Genomic DNA, 14,228 nt, shown 5'->3' with positions numbered 1-14,228 from the left:
CCCCAACGAGATGGATCGGCCAGGTGGCATCATTGATGGCGTCAAGTGTGGCAGCAGTAGTGAGGTTGGCCCAGGATCGGACATTGTTTTGTTCTGCTGTGCATGGGGTCGCTATGCTTCGGTTCTGACTCGATGACACCTGACAACAACAACAACAACTTTCATGAGTGTTTATAATGGTTTGAAACAAATTGAAGTCATCAACAACTTCAATCTTTTCCTCATTTATCATGATATTATTTATTGGTGCAGTGGTGAGGACTTTTGGTTCCTTTACAATGAGGTGCAATCCATGCTGAAGGCTGTGGTCTTTGATCTTCATCAGTAAGTATTTTAAGTCCTCTTTATTTTCAGGAGGCAGGATTGTATCATCTGCTTATCTCAGGTTGTTTATGAGTCTTCCTCCAATCCTGACTACAAATTCATCTTCATATAATCCATATTCTAGGTTTATTTGCTAGCATGCAGGCTGAATAAGTATAGTGAAAGAATACAACCTTGACACACACTTTTCCTGTTTTTAAACCATTCAGCATCCCCTTGTTTTGTTCAAACAACTGCCTCTTGGTCAATGTAGAGATTCCTCATGAGTACAATTAAGTGTTCTGGATTACTCATTCTTTGCAATAGAGCCCATAGCTTGTCATGATACACACAATCAAAAGCATTTGTGTAGTCAATAAAGCACAGGTAAACACGTTTCCTACATTCTCCACTTTGGGCTGAGATTCATCTGACGTCAGCAATGCTATCCCTTGTTCCACATCCTCGTCTGAATCTGGCTAGAGCAGCTGGCAGTTTTGCTTCATGCAATGTTGCAGCCATTTTAAGAATTATTTTTTATCAAAATTTTAATTGTATGTCTTACCAATAATATTTCCCAATGATTTCCACATTCCATTGGGCAACCATGCTTGGGAATGGGAACAACTATGGCTCTCTTCCAATCAATTGGCCAGGTAACTGTCTTCCAAATTTCTTGGCATAGATGAGTGGGTCCCTTCAGAGTTGCACTAGTTTGTTGAAAATTTTCAGTTTGCATCCCATCAATTCCCAGAGCCTTGTTGTTTGTTCTTTGTCAATGCTTTCAGTGCACATTGGACTTCTTTCTTCAGTAACATTGGCTGACAAACATTTATGGTCAATTTATTATTTTTCTTTTCTTTTTAATATTTTATTGTGAATCATGTGATAGCTTACATGGGAGAACATTAATTTTACATTCATCCTATTGTATATCGTTTCATTGCCATGGTTACATTTCCTTCCATGCATCATCAACCAACCAAAGGGATGCACTACAAGCCTGCACCCTGGTCATCAGCACACAGCCCATCTTCCTCTCTGTGTCCAAAGTCCCCAGCTGCTCCGTCTTCTATGCCACCACCTCCATCTCAGGCATCACTGCTAGTCTGGGTAACATTCCGCTCTCCACTCTTCTCCCTTGGTGGTCCCAGGGACCTCTGCTCCTAGACAGAAAAGTTAATCACTCCCCTCCTTGCTAAAAAACATCTATCTTTACATTTCTAACCCTCACAAGCAGTCCTGATAACAATCATTCACTATTGTATTATAAGAGACCCATCCTCATTTTATTTCATCAGTCCCTGCCTAGACAGATTGGATACGACTCAGTGGAGAGTCTACCTTCCTTCACACCCTTTGAATCTAGGTTCCCTTTTGAAAGCTTGTAAGCCAGTCACTTCTTGCCTTTGTAGTTCCCCCCATTTTTGGTAGTCAATGTCCAAGTTGTCCATCCCTGTCTACTCTGTGTATGGAGGGGATGGGAATAATCCTTGCTGTAAAGATTTGTTCCCTCTTTTGAGCTACTGCATCCATAGGTGTGGGTCAAGTTCATCAAATTGTATCAGATTACTCTTATTTTCCTCTTCTTTCTTCTTCTGGTTGAGCTCTGATCATCCAGTCATTGAAGCCAGGACAAGTGGGTATTATCTGCAAATGTGAGTATTCTTGTGCATATGCCCTCTCTTCTTATCAGCTGGACGCTTCACTCTCCACTCTAGTCCTCTGTGGCTATGTCACTGACTCTGGGCCCAAGAGTCCCCAGGTTTTGCCACATTGCTGGCCAACCAGGTCTCCACCTGGGTTCACAGAAGTCTATTGAACATTGTAGGGCTTAGCTTGCAGCTTCATTGCTGTTTTTCCCTCACTTCCCCTTATCGGTGATGAGTGTGGTCACCAATCAGAGCGTGTTTTTCCATTGATTCTTAGTTTTGGAAGGGGGTTTACACTGAGGAGACCTGACCATTTGCCTTGATGTCTCCAGGGCAAGGTCAATTGATTTTTAAAGATGTCTTTAAAGAACAGACAACATAATGTTCTATCAAGGCCTGGATGTTTCTTTAGGCAATGAACGCTTTGTCCCTGGAGGGGTATGAAAAAAGAAACCAGATGGTCCTTTGTCCTAAATACCATGGGTCTGGAAGACCTCCAAGTTCTCTGCCCTAAGAGATCCCTAAGACTTCTGAGAACCAAGCAGCTGTGAGTTGCTGTCCGAGGTGCTGAATGTAAGTCGCTCTCCAAGCCCTGCAGTTCTCCCAACCTGGGACTCCGGGACCACAATTCTTGACATCTGTCTTTTTGCTTTGTTTTCTATTTGAATGTTTTTCAATTTGTGTGTGCTAGCAACCTTCTAAGGTTTATTACTCATTATAAGGAAACCAAGCATATACAAAAATAGAGACAATATCTTCATGATATTTGCATCCAATATTCTGTGCCATTGTTTTCAACACTTACTTCATCAATTCTCACCACTCTTCCCCACTCAGGTGACATGGAAGTAAACAATCCCAGGTTTGCAGGGGCTACCTCACTGACATCAGATGGCCTCAGCACTATTTTTATTGGCAACTACCAGCCAATGGGCACATATCTCTTGCTACAGATGATGTTGAACAAGTCTGAGGCACAGGATGATGCCTGGAGCACATGCTTGGAGGTTTCTAGCTTTATCATTTACCAATTAGTGTAATTTCTCTAAGCCTCACTTTCCTCACCAATAAAATGCGTAGAACAGTACGTGCTTCCCATGGTTTCTATGAGAATTCAACACATGCAAGTGTGTTTTTAGCTTTGTCAAGTCAGAGGTTCAACCAAAGTGTATGGTTGGTGCACCTGCTAAACATGTCAGATGGGCCAAATTTGATTGAGGCTGGTTTTACAAGCCCAATCTATTTTCTTCTCTCTCTCCTTTCTTTCGTTAGTGGGAAAGTTCCCAATTGTTTACCCTAATGAGGAAATAAATATACATTGTTTCCCTTCAAGTACATGAAAAACAGATATTTCCTATCTTCCTATCCTTCCTTTGCTATTTAACTGACTTCCCAGGTAAGCATGTGTCTACACTCTACTAAGTGAATTATTCCTCCTCCCCCCCACCGACCCTTGGTAACCATCATAGAATGAAAACCTTTTCTTGACTTTTTACAGTGCTGTTGATGTTGTTATATGAAGAAGAACATACAATCATTATTGGAGGAAGACTCATTAACAACCTGAGATAAACAGATGATACAACCTTGCTTGCTGAAAGTGAAGGGGACTTAAAATACTTACTGATGAAGATCAAAGATCACAGCCTTCAGTATGGGCTACACCTCATTGTAAAGGAAACAAACATTCTAACCACTGGACCAATAAATTACATTATGATAAATGGGAAAGAGATTGAAGTTGTTGACAACTTCAGTTTGTTTGGATCCACTATAAACACTCATGGAAGCAGCAGTAAATAAATTGAATGATGTATTGCATTAGGCAAATCTGCTGCACAGGACCTGTTTAAAGTGTTCAAGAACAAAGATGTCAGTTTGAGAACTAAGGTGTGCCTGACCCAAGCCATGGTATTTTTAATATCTTCATGTGCATGTGAAAGGTGGACAGTTGATTAAGAAGGTACTTCTTATGCAAACTATAATTTGAGAACCAAATGTTAAATAGATCTTTGTATAATCCCATGTGCAATCAGTCACCTCAACAAACATGTTAAATACTTACTATCTACTGTGAATATGGAATTCCAGAAAAATGAACCCATTCTATCTTGGAGGAAGTACAAACAAAATGTTCCTTAAAATCAAAGATGGTGAGATTGCATTACATGCACTTTGGACATGTTATCAGAAGGTACCCATCCCTGGAGAAGTATGTTGTTGTTGTTAAGTGCCGTCGAGTCGCTTCCGACCCATAGCGACCCTCCCTGTACAGCATTTCTGAGGGTGTAAATCCTTATGGGAGTAAAAAGCCTCATCTTTCTCCCATAGAGTGGCTGATAGTTTCGAACCGCTGACCTTAAGGTTCGCAGCCCGATTCGTAACCACTACACTACCAGAGCTCCTTGGAGAAGGATGTAAGACTTGGTAAATTACACTGTCATGGTGGCACTAAAAGACATCCTTGTGCAATAGCTATGGAGTCCAACTATATGTGTGCCCAGATGGGCTTGTACTGTGATGAATTACCTCTGAATCTCACAAGAGAGATATGAGTCTCAACATTTCCACTAAGTACTCTAATGTGCAGACAGGGTTGGACTTGTCTGACCTGAGTTTAATGATAACTTTACTATTGTAAGACTTAAGGCAAGGTATTTCTCTTCTCTGAGTCTGATTTCTTGGTTTAATTTACCATGTTCAATACCCATCCTATAGTCCTCCCGCCTGGAATGACTTTTCTCCCAACTCAAATCCTAGGTGTCCATGGAGAAATGGATGGATGGATGGATGGATGGATAGATGGAGGGATGGAGGGATGGAGGGATGGAGGGATGGAGGGATGGAGGGATGGAGGGATGGGTGGATGACTCAGTGTGATTTTCGTTCACAGATTTATTCCTTTGCTGGACTCTCCTCAGTGGCTGTGCATAGAGACTCTGCTCCAAGGCTGGGAGGGGTGATGACTCCCAGGAGTTGTTGTTAGGTGCCATCGAATTGGCATTGACTCATAGCGACCTTATGCACAGCAGAACAAAACAATGTCAGAATCTGGGCCAACCTCACTACTGTTTCCACACTTGAGTCCATCGATGCTGCCACCTGGCCAATCCATCTACTTGGGGGATTTCGTTTTATTCTCTGACCCTCCACCTTACCAAACATGACATCCTTCTCCAGCGACTGCTCTCTCCTGATAATATGTCCAAAATATGAGAGAAAAAGTTTGGCCATCTTGGCTTCTAAGGAGCATTCTTGCTGCACTTCTGCCAAAACTAATCTTTTGGTTCTGTTTTGCAACCAGAGAGGCCCAAGGAAGTCCAGGGCCCCTAGAACCCTCTCTGTAAGAAGGGGGTTACCAATGCTTGTGTGGAGACAGGCAGCATCTTACTTCCTCTGGCTTCAGAAGTCAAAGGAGAAGAATCAGCATCAGCATCAGCTCAAGGTTGATTCCTATGGGACTGAGGTCAGACACCACTCCTCCCTCCAACCTTCTCTACCGATTCTGACTCCCAGCATCTGCCCACAGCACTCTCTACTTGTCAACTCAGTTCAATAATTCAGTGCAATGGCTTCACAGAACTCAGACAAGACTCAGGGTCATGCAGTTTATTAGGGAAGGTAACAGACTGTGATTCAGGATTAGAAAAGCTCAGAATACAGGTCTTTGGTCAGGACAGCCTCTTCTCTGTCTTGCCCATAGGCAGGCCTCTCTCTTTCCTTCAGCCCCTTGACCTGGCCTCTGTCTGCTCAGGCAGTGTTACAAAGCTCCTTTAGATCTGCTGATAAATGCACAAAGGGCCCATGACTCTACCATAAATTTCACCCTGAAGGTACTTGACTCTAGTGTCATGGGTCAGCACAGTTAACTCCCCCTGTTAAGTGCCTGGGACAGTGTGGAAGTCCATTCTACAAGCAAACCTACAGCCTAAAGGAACTCCGCTTTATTTGCTACATGAGCCAGGAAACACAGCACTCCATGTTTCATTCTCTGACTCTTGGCTCTTCTGTAACTCCTCTGCCATGCCCTCCCTCTCCTCTGATGTCACAGCTGTGTCTCCTGGGGGTTGAGGAGGTTCAATTTACAGGGATCCACTCTTGGATCTTATTCCTTGATGGTAGAGACATTCCCCTTCTTGCTTTGCAGATGACTCATTTAAAACTTGGAAGATGACAAAATTGACCACTCCCCTCATTACATTTCCAAGATTTTAGAATCACAATTAGCTTTGTTAACAATCACATAACTGAATCATATCATCCTGTTAGTATCTTCTCCCACCTTCTCTTTTCAAGACCCTTCAGGGACAAAACTGATTGATGGGAGCTACCAGTGGATATGGACACAGGATGAGGGTCTGGAAGCAAGTCAGAGGGGAAGGCTGGCTCAGCATGCTGTCGTCAGACCTGCTGGGTGGGTCTGGGCTAAGGGGCCCAGTTTGTTGGAAGAGTTACCCCAGCCTGGAGGGGTCTGCTTCTGGGGACATGCTGCATACAGAGCTGTGGAGAAGAGGTTACTGATTGGTGCCTGTTCTCAGCATGTGTCGCTGAGAGAAGTGAGGCAGACTGTGGCCAGGGTACACAGAGAACCTGGCTGGCAGCTCACCTAGCCCAGCTCTGATGAAGGATGAAGTTCGGGCCAGTGTACAAAATAGAAAACACATGTGCTGGGCTGCACAGATGGATGGACAGAGGGACATGGTCGGAGTGGACAGGCAATGTGTGCTACCTGGCTCTAGGTGTATAGGTCTACCACTATCCCACCTGTCCACTCACCTGACAGGCCCGAGGAGCTGTGTCTTTGTCCTGGAGTACAGCCCCTGGGCCAAGCTCCTCAGCTGTCCCTGCATCCAGTGCAGATCTGCTGGTGCATCCGGAAGCCACTCCACCACCCTGGAGGACAGGGCAAGTCAGCTCCTCCCCACAGTCCCAGCGAGACCCTTCCCCAGGGGCATGGGCAGAGCCAGAGGGGCTGCAGCTCAGAGGAAGTGGTGAGTGTGGGCTTATCCATGCCAGTCTAAGCCACAAAGGCCTCTTGTAATGTAAGAGGAAGCTGAAGCTCAGAGTGGTCGAGAATCCTTGCCCAGGCCACACAGCAGCCTGAGCGGCATCAGCCCTGGAACATATCCTCAGAGTAAAGGCATGGTCTCTGATGCTCTGGGGCTGGAACTATAGGCTATTTGTCACACAGACTGTGAGGACCAGCCAGGTTGATCACCAGGAACCTTAGCTGCCCTGCTCCCATTCAGCCCTTTCTGCAGAGAAGACCAGCAAGGCTCCGAACCAGGGCCAACACAAGGCCTGGCAAGAGTACAGGCAGGCTCCACCCTCCTGGCTCTGCCCACCAGTGTGCCAGCTGCCCCTTGAGTCCTGGTATCTCTCTGTGGAGGCCTCACCTCCTGGATTGGAAGTAGACGAATTCGACAGGCAATGTGTAAGGCAACAGCAGATACGTCAACACCTGCCCAGAGCCCGACCCCCAAAAGCGAGTCCAGAGGCTGGGCTTCTTCATGCATGCGTTCCTCAGGACTGCAAGAGAAGTCATGACATGGCCCAGTCCACTTGGAAGTCCACTCTGCTCAGCGTCACTATGTGGACCAGTTAACTGTGCTCCTCCCAACCTCATCCCCCACCTCCAAGTCTGCAGAGGAGGAAACAAAACTGACAAAGGCCGGCCCTACTATGAGACAGCAGAGTACTTGTTCCTAATCATGGCCCTCTGACCATTGCCCATGAGACACACAATGTGCCCCTTCCACAGATGAGGAGACTGAGGTTCAGAGTGAAGTGACTTGCCCAAGGGTCACCCCCAGGAAGTGGCAGGGCCAGCACAGGCTCACAGCTGGCAGGATGCAGAGCTCTTGCCATCTCTCCTGGCCCTGGGAAGTCGGCTGGGCCTCCAGGATGGGACAGGTACCCCATCTTGCCCACTTCAACAACAACAACAACAGTTATTGTTAACAGCAGCACAGCTGTAACCACAGTGACCATTTCCTGAGTCAGAGAGGAAGGACCTGCCCTGTGAGCCCATGGAGCACTGGAGTGGGACAGGACCTAAGTCCATATTCCAGCCTCCAACCACAACTGACACCCCTGCCTCATCCCCGTCTGGTGCCACCTGCAGACAGTATTTTCAAGGGTCACAGTGAACACAGTCCCCTTGCGGTGGGCTCCAGTTCCAGTCACCTCACCTTTCCCTGACCCAGATACCTGCTCTGTACAGTGGGGATACCAGCAGGACCTGCCTTCTGGCGGATGTAAGGATGCTATGAGTCTATAAGGATGAGGTCCAAGTGCAAACCTTTCCCAAAGAGAGGTGAGGCTGACCCTAGACCTAACTCTAATCCTAACCCTAACCCTAACACTTCCCAGAGAGAGGTGAGGCTGACCATAGACCTAATTCTAACCCAACCCTATCCGTGACCATAACCCTAACACCTTCCCAGAGAGAGGTGAGGCTGACCATAGACCTAATTCTAACCCAACCCTATCCGTGACCATAACCCTAACACCTTCCCAGAGAGAGGTGAGGTTGACCATAGACCTAACCCTAATCCCAACCCTCAAAATGACCCTAGTCCCTAACTACATTTAACTAACTAACTCTAGCCCCTAGTTTCACTTTAATAATAATCCTGGCTATTCCCCTACCCCTAGACCTAACTAACCCTAAACCTAACCCGAACACTAGCCCTCAAATCTAAAACTAACACTTAACCTAAATCTAAGTGAAACCTAACACTAACCCTTAACTGAATGCCATTCACCTGAATGCCAACTCTAAACCAAACCCAACCTAAACTTATATCAAACCCTAACCCCTAACACTACACCCTAAACTCTAATTCCAAACCTAGCAGAAACCCTACACTTAAACCTAAATCGGATTCTAGCTCAATCTACTCTCTGCCCCTCACCATCTCCTCCCACCTCAGCCCCGTGAACTAGACCAGAGCTCAGAGCAAAGGTCATTTCCGAAAAAGGGGTCACCCATCACACCTCCGGGAATGCCCACCTCTCTTCTCAGGTAGCTTCCAGAAACCCTGTCCAGGAGCCCTGGTGGGGCTGTGGTATAAGCACTGGATTGATAACCACAATACTCATGGTTCAAACCCACAAGCTACTCTGGAGGAAGACAAGGCTGGCTGTTCCTGTCAAGACTGATACCCACAGAAAACCTAAGGAGCTGTTTGACTTGGATCTATAGGATTGCTACAGGAGTCCTAGTATGGCGCTGTAGAATCAGACTGTATTGTGAAACTCAAGGTAAGCAGTTCAAACCTACCAGTAGCTCCTTGGAAAGCCTATAAGAGTCACTATGCATCGGAACCAACTTGATGGCACTAAACAACAACAACAGGGTTATTATAGGGCTTTGTACTCATCCAGACCTCAAACTTCTTGGGGGCAGGGTTCCATTCCCCCACCCATGAGTAAGGGCAGTGGGTAGGTAGGTGAGCAAGGCAGGTAGGTAGGGGCAGTACCAGCCTCCAGTTCTGGTGAGATCTGCTCAAAGTTGGGCACACCCTTGACCAACTTGTTGGGCACCGCCCAGTTGAGAGTCAGGCCCGCATTCCCTTCCTGGTTGCAGCCAGAGTCCTGAGCTCCTTCAGCAGGGGATGGAGGTGCCTTAGATGCCAAACTACACAGTATCGGCTCCTTAGTGAGTCCTGGGTCAGGAAGAGGAGAGGAAGGAAGTGAGGTGACAGGTCCCACGCCAACCTCATGACCTGTGCCATCTGCCCCCATGCTCTGGTGACTTTATTGTCTCAGGATGGACTCACGGCTCATCCTAAAGGAGCCCTCCTCTGCTCCCCCTGCTAGTTTCCTGGTGAATTTCACATAGATAATCAAAGCCAAGGGCCTGAGGACACAGGCCAGGGTTCAAACCCTGACTCTACTCCCTGCAAGTCTCAGTTTCCCTCTCTGTTAATGGGGAAATGTGAGACCTGTTTTATGCAGTTGTTCTGGGGATGATGTGAGATCTCTAGGTAAAGCTCTAGCCAGGGCTGAGCGCTGTGGCTGCTGGGGGATGACACCTACGGGTTGGGGACATAAGGACAGGTGCTGGGTTCAAATCATAGCTCTGCCACTCTGAAAAGCATTGCCCTATTGGGTGACAACCAAGATCTCCTGCCAGGACTCCCTGGTGACCCTGTCATCCTGTGAACGGTCTTTCACACATGCATACATACAACACACACCATGTATACCCCACATATATGCAGAATACACACAGAACACATACATACACATACCACATATATACACGTACCACATAGCACACACATACACCTGCCCCATAGTACATACAAACACACCTCATAGCACATATATACACATGCCACATAGTATAGACACACACGTATCAAATAGCACTCACATGCATGTGCCACACAGTACACACATACACGTGACACATAGCAAATACATGCACATGCCACACAGCACACATATACTCATGCCACACAGCACATACATACACATGCTACACACAGAAACACTGCTCAGTACATCCACACAGCACACTCACATGCCCTCCACACCACTTTCACACAAACCACACATCCCATACACACACAAACCTCATATATACCACAAACCTCATACACACACCACCCATATACCAAACCACATAGACAGAAACACACCATAAGTAGACATCAAATACCCACAGATCCTACACACATACCACACACACACTACACACACAAACCACATACAAACACTCCACATACACAACATGCACACATCACAAAATTCCATATATAATCACACCACACACAGCCCCTATACATTAAGTACACACAGCACACACACACACACACACACCATGTGCACACTCATTATACATCTTTCTATGCTCATGCCAAATGCACACATAGACACACCTAGGCACTCATACATATACACACTAACACATGCACACATGTACACAAATCACCACACTGACACATAATACACAAACAGAAAACACACATGTACAGATTCTCACCCCAAAATACACATATGCATGTGCACACATAACACACATAAACAAAAAGACACACAAATACATATGCATTCACATATAGACACAGCACACCTGCAAATATGACATGTATGTATATATACACACAAATGCACATAACACACACACGTATGCACGTACACACATACACACACAAGTACAATGATACATGGTGCATATGCCCACATACACACATGTGCACATAGTTACACACACAGTCACACATACACTCTCACACATACATCCAGGCACACATACACCTCTCCTGACACTGAATTGATGTCCCTCAGGGCACCCACTGCCAAACCTTGTGTTTCCTCTCTTCCTTTTTGGGGGAAAGGTCCTCTGCCATCCCCGTCCCCATCAGTGCAGCCTTCACAGCCTGCCTTGCAGCTCATTGGTCACCACCTCCACCTTCCTGTCCCCCAGCTGCTCAGCTGTCTCCTTGGGCCCCCACAGCCCTGGGCATCTCTCCTTGACTGCACCCTCTCCCTGGGTGGTCTTGCTCAGGGTCTCTCCCCCTGGGTGTTCACCCCTCTCTGGGTACCAATTTTCAGCTAATACAGAGCACAGAGCAGATGATGGGCAAGTCATGAGGAGCTCAGCTCCCAGCAGCTCAAACGTCCCCTGAAGTAGCGTTTCCTGGTTCCCACATGTGTGTGGTCCCCACGAGGGCTCCGTCAGCTACCGTGGGTCATGCTACCTACCCTGCTTCTCCAGGTATCTCACGGTGTCCAGGTAGCCTTGTCTGCAGACGTCAGCCACTGTCTAAGAACACACAGGTCGGGGGAGAGATGGAGAGGTGTGTGTCTGTCTCTCCATCTAACTTCAACTAGGAGCCATCCCAGCCCAGCCTACACTACCCAACTGACCTCTCAGTAGGACTTGGTGATCTTAGTGTCCTCCCTATGGCACCGGAGATGACAAAAATCCCTTCTCTGGAGCATGACTCAAGGGACACAATCAAGGTGAAGGCCTGGCTGAAAACTAGTTTAACAAAGTTGGTGTGAGACCCCTCCCTTAATGTGGATGCCATTCCTAGCTCAACACTTGCCCAGAGCAAAGGAATAGGAAGGACATAGCTCGAGCCCAGACTTGACCAACTGGTACCCATATTAAAGCACACACGATCTGACTCATGTCTGAACCTCTACACATCTACCAGGCTGGGGCTGAGACCAGACCTACCTCCACACTCGGGGGCATGAGGCCCAGGTATGCCATGAATAATTTCCTGTTACACCGTTTGATGATGGGTTTTAAGATGTCCATATCGTGCATGTGGACCATGTAGATCTGGGGACAGATGTCAGGCTTCCCAGGGTATGGGGACACGGTGATGGTGGACTTTTCATTCCTGAAGAGTAGATTGTTGCTCAGAGCACCATCAATGTAGCGCTGTAATGTGAAGAATGGGCTCAGGTGTACTGTGCTGCTCTCTGGGGTCACCTGCCCTCTCCCGGCACCCCCCAAGACACCAGCAGAGAGTGGGCTATGGTTGGTTGTTCCAAAGTCCTTGGGTCCATCTGGCACATGATGCTGAGCCCCCATCGGAGAGGAGGGAGGGTCTGGCTCACAATAGGTGCCCTCAGAGCCCAGGACACCTTGATGAATTTAGTAAGGAAACCTCCTAAGTACACTTACCTCACCTCTGAATTCAGGGGGAATCACTCCACAGTAGACTGGGAGGAATACAGCACAGACCGTGGCCTGGGAAGATAAACATCAAAAGGAATACAATCGATCTCTCCCTTTCACTCAGAAATGACTTGTGGCATGGTGACTCCTCCCCCATAGAGCTGCCATTGTTGGCATTCCTCCTCCAGTGTAACTGAGCCCCAAGAAGGCAGGAGGTCCCTGTTAGGTTCTCAATACCATAATGCATATTCAATAAAGGATTGGCTCAGGATGGGGCTGGGCATCCCACTGGAAGCTGCTGCCCCTACAAGAGGTCCTGTAAAACACAGCCTGGTCTTGAACCCAAGGGACCTCCCTGCAGCAAGCAGAGGTCCTTGTACTCATTGAGTGTCTTGGACATATTGTTACCCTAGTCTGTGCCTCAGCTTCCTCAGTTGGAGACAAAAAGAAGCTCCTCAGTCTACTCCCTCACCCATGGGTGTCTCTGACCCAGAAAGCCCAAGCCCCAGCAACCACCCTACCTGGATAAGCTCATCTCTTGTGGCGAAGTTGGTAACTATGACATTCTTTAGGTCTGGCCAGCGGGTCAGTGAGATTCCCAGTCGCTGAGAAGCCAGGATGTGGGCGTTTTCAGGCAGAATCTCCTGCAGTGAGTTTTTTATATGCTCCATGGGTGTGAAGGATGGGTGGAAGATGCCCAGGCTTAGCCTTTTGACCAGACTGGTCATTCCCAGGATTTGTGAGCAGCAATAGTCTGTAGGAGAGGCAGAGGGCTCCTTAAGCACCCAGAAGATGGCCCACACCTTCCTGACAGCTCAGTCTACTCTCCTATGTGCCATGGAGCCAAAGGCCTGGGTGACTCTCCAGCTTAGAATGTTAGTACCTAACCACCTTTCCCCCAGGGGACCTTGTAAACAGTCCTCCCTGGGACTCCTGTGGTGTAAGGAGTGGCGTTAGACCAGATCTGAGTTTCTCTTCAGTATTAAATGAGAAGATTCTGGGCCCAAGGATCAGGCGGAACCCCTGAACACACCTCCTGTCTTACACCAGCCCCCACTGATCCCAAACCCCTCAACTAGGTTTGGGAACTGATCCTAGGTTCCTCTTCGTCTACTAACTCACCAATAGGCATTCCACAGACCAGGCTGACTGCAAAAAGTGCCCCGGAAGAGGCGCCATAGAAGCGCTGGGCACCCAGGAGGAGGCTTGGGGCTCGCTCCAGCAGACAGTGGGTCACACCCACATAGTAGAGACTCAGGAAGCCTGCTCCAGAGAAGGAAAAGTTCCAGCTGCCCTCCCTCTTGAAGTCCATGGTCAGAATGGCTGTGAGGTGTGGGTAGGGAAAAGGGGGCCTGGGAGAAGATCTGGAGGGGGTTAGTCAGATTTGGAGCTGTAATGGGACCAGAATGGGGAGCCAGACAGAGAAGAACCAGGAGTCAGGTGTGGGGTCAGAACCGGGAGGCAGACAGACAGGACCAAGACTGAGCTGTGACCTGACTCGGTAATCTGAGCACTTCTGTTACCTTCTGTCCCTCCCCTGGGCTGTGTTACCCGCAGTGCCAGCCAATGAGGTCTCCGATCCATAGCTTCCCATCCTCAGGCTTGTTGCAAACGTGTCTTCACCA

At 47.7% G+C, this 14,228-nt stretch overlaps 1 protein-coding gene across 1 annotated transcript in view; it reads right to left on the bottom strand.

Annotated features, from left to right (window-relative positions):
• Window positions 1-13,915, bottom strand: part of LOC102812925 (patatin-like phospholipase domain-containing protein 5-like) — a 50,597-nt gene extending 36,682 nt beyond the window's left edge. Inside the window, exons 1-9 of the mRNA XM_006866901.1 lie at window positions 13,726-13,915; window positions 13,125-13,357; window positions 12,610-12,675; window positions 12,150-12,363; window positions 11,673-11,729; window positions 9,440-9,625; window positions 7,352-7,484; window positions 6,732-6,848; window positions 6,287-6,380 (exon numbers count right to left, since the gene is read on the bottom strand). Coding sequence (XP_006866963.1) covers window positions 6,287-6,380; window positions 6,732-6,848; window positions 7,352-7,484; window positions 9,440-9,625; window positions 11,673-11,729; window positions 12,150-12,363; window positions 12,610-12,675; window positions 13,125-13,357; window positions 13,726-13,915 — 1,290 coding nt within the window. The remainder of the gene's footprint in view (window positions 1-6,286; window positions 6,381-6,731; window positions 6,849-7,351; window positions 7,485-9,439; window positions 9,626-11,672; window positions 11,730-12,149; window positions 12,364-12,609; window positions 12,676-13,124; window positions 13,358-13,725) is intronic.
• Window positions 13,916-14,228: the final 313 nt, after the last annotated feature.

This window comes from Chrysochloris asiatica, unplaced genomic scaffold (assembly GCF_000296735.1).
Source record: "Chrysochloris asiatica unplaced genomic scaffold, ChrAsi1.0 scaffold00097, whole genome shotgun sequence".
NCBI lineage: Eukaryota > Metazoa > Chordata > Mammalia > Afrosoricida > Chrysochloridae > Chrysochloris > Chrysochloris asiatica.
This window is presented reverse-complemented; position numbering and strand designations above follow the sequence as displayed.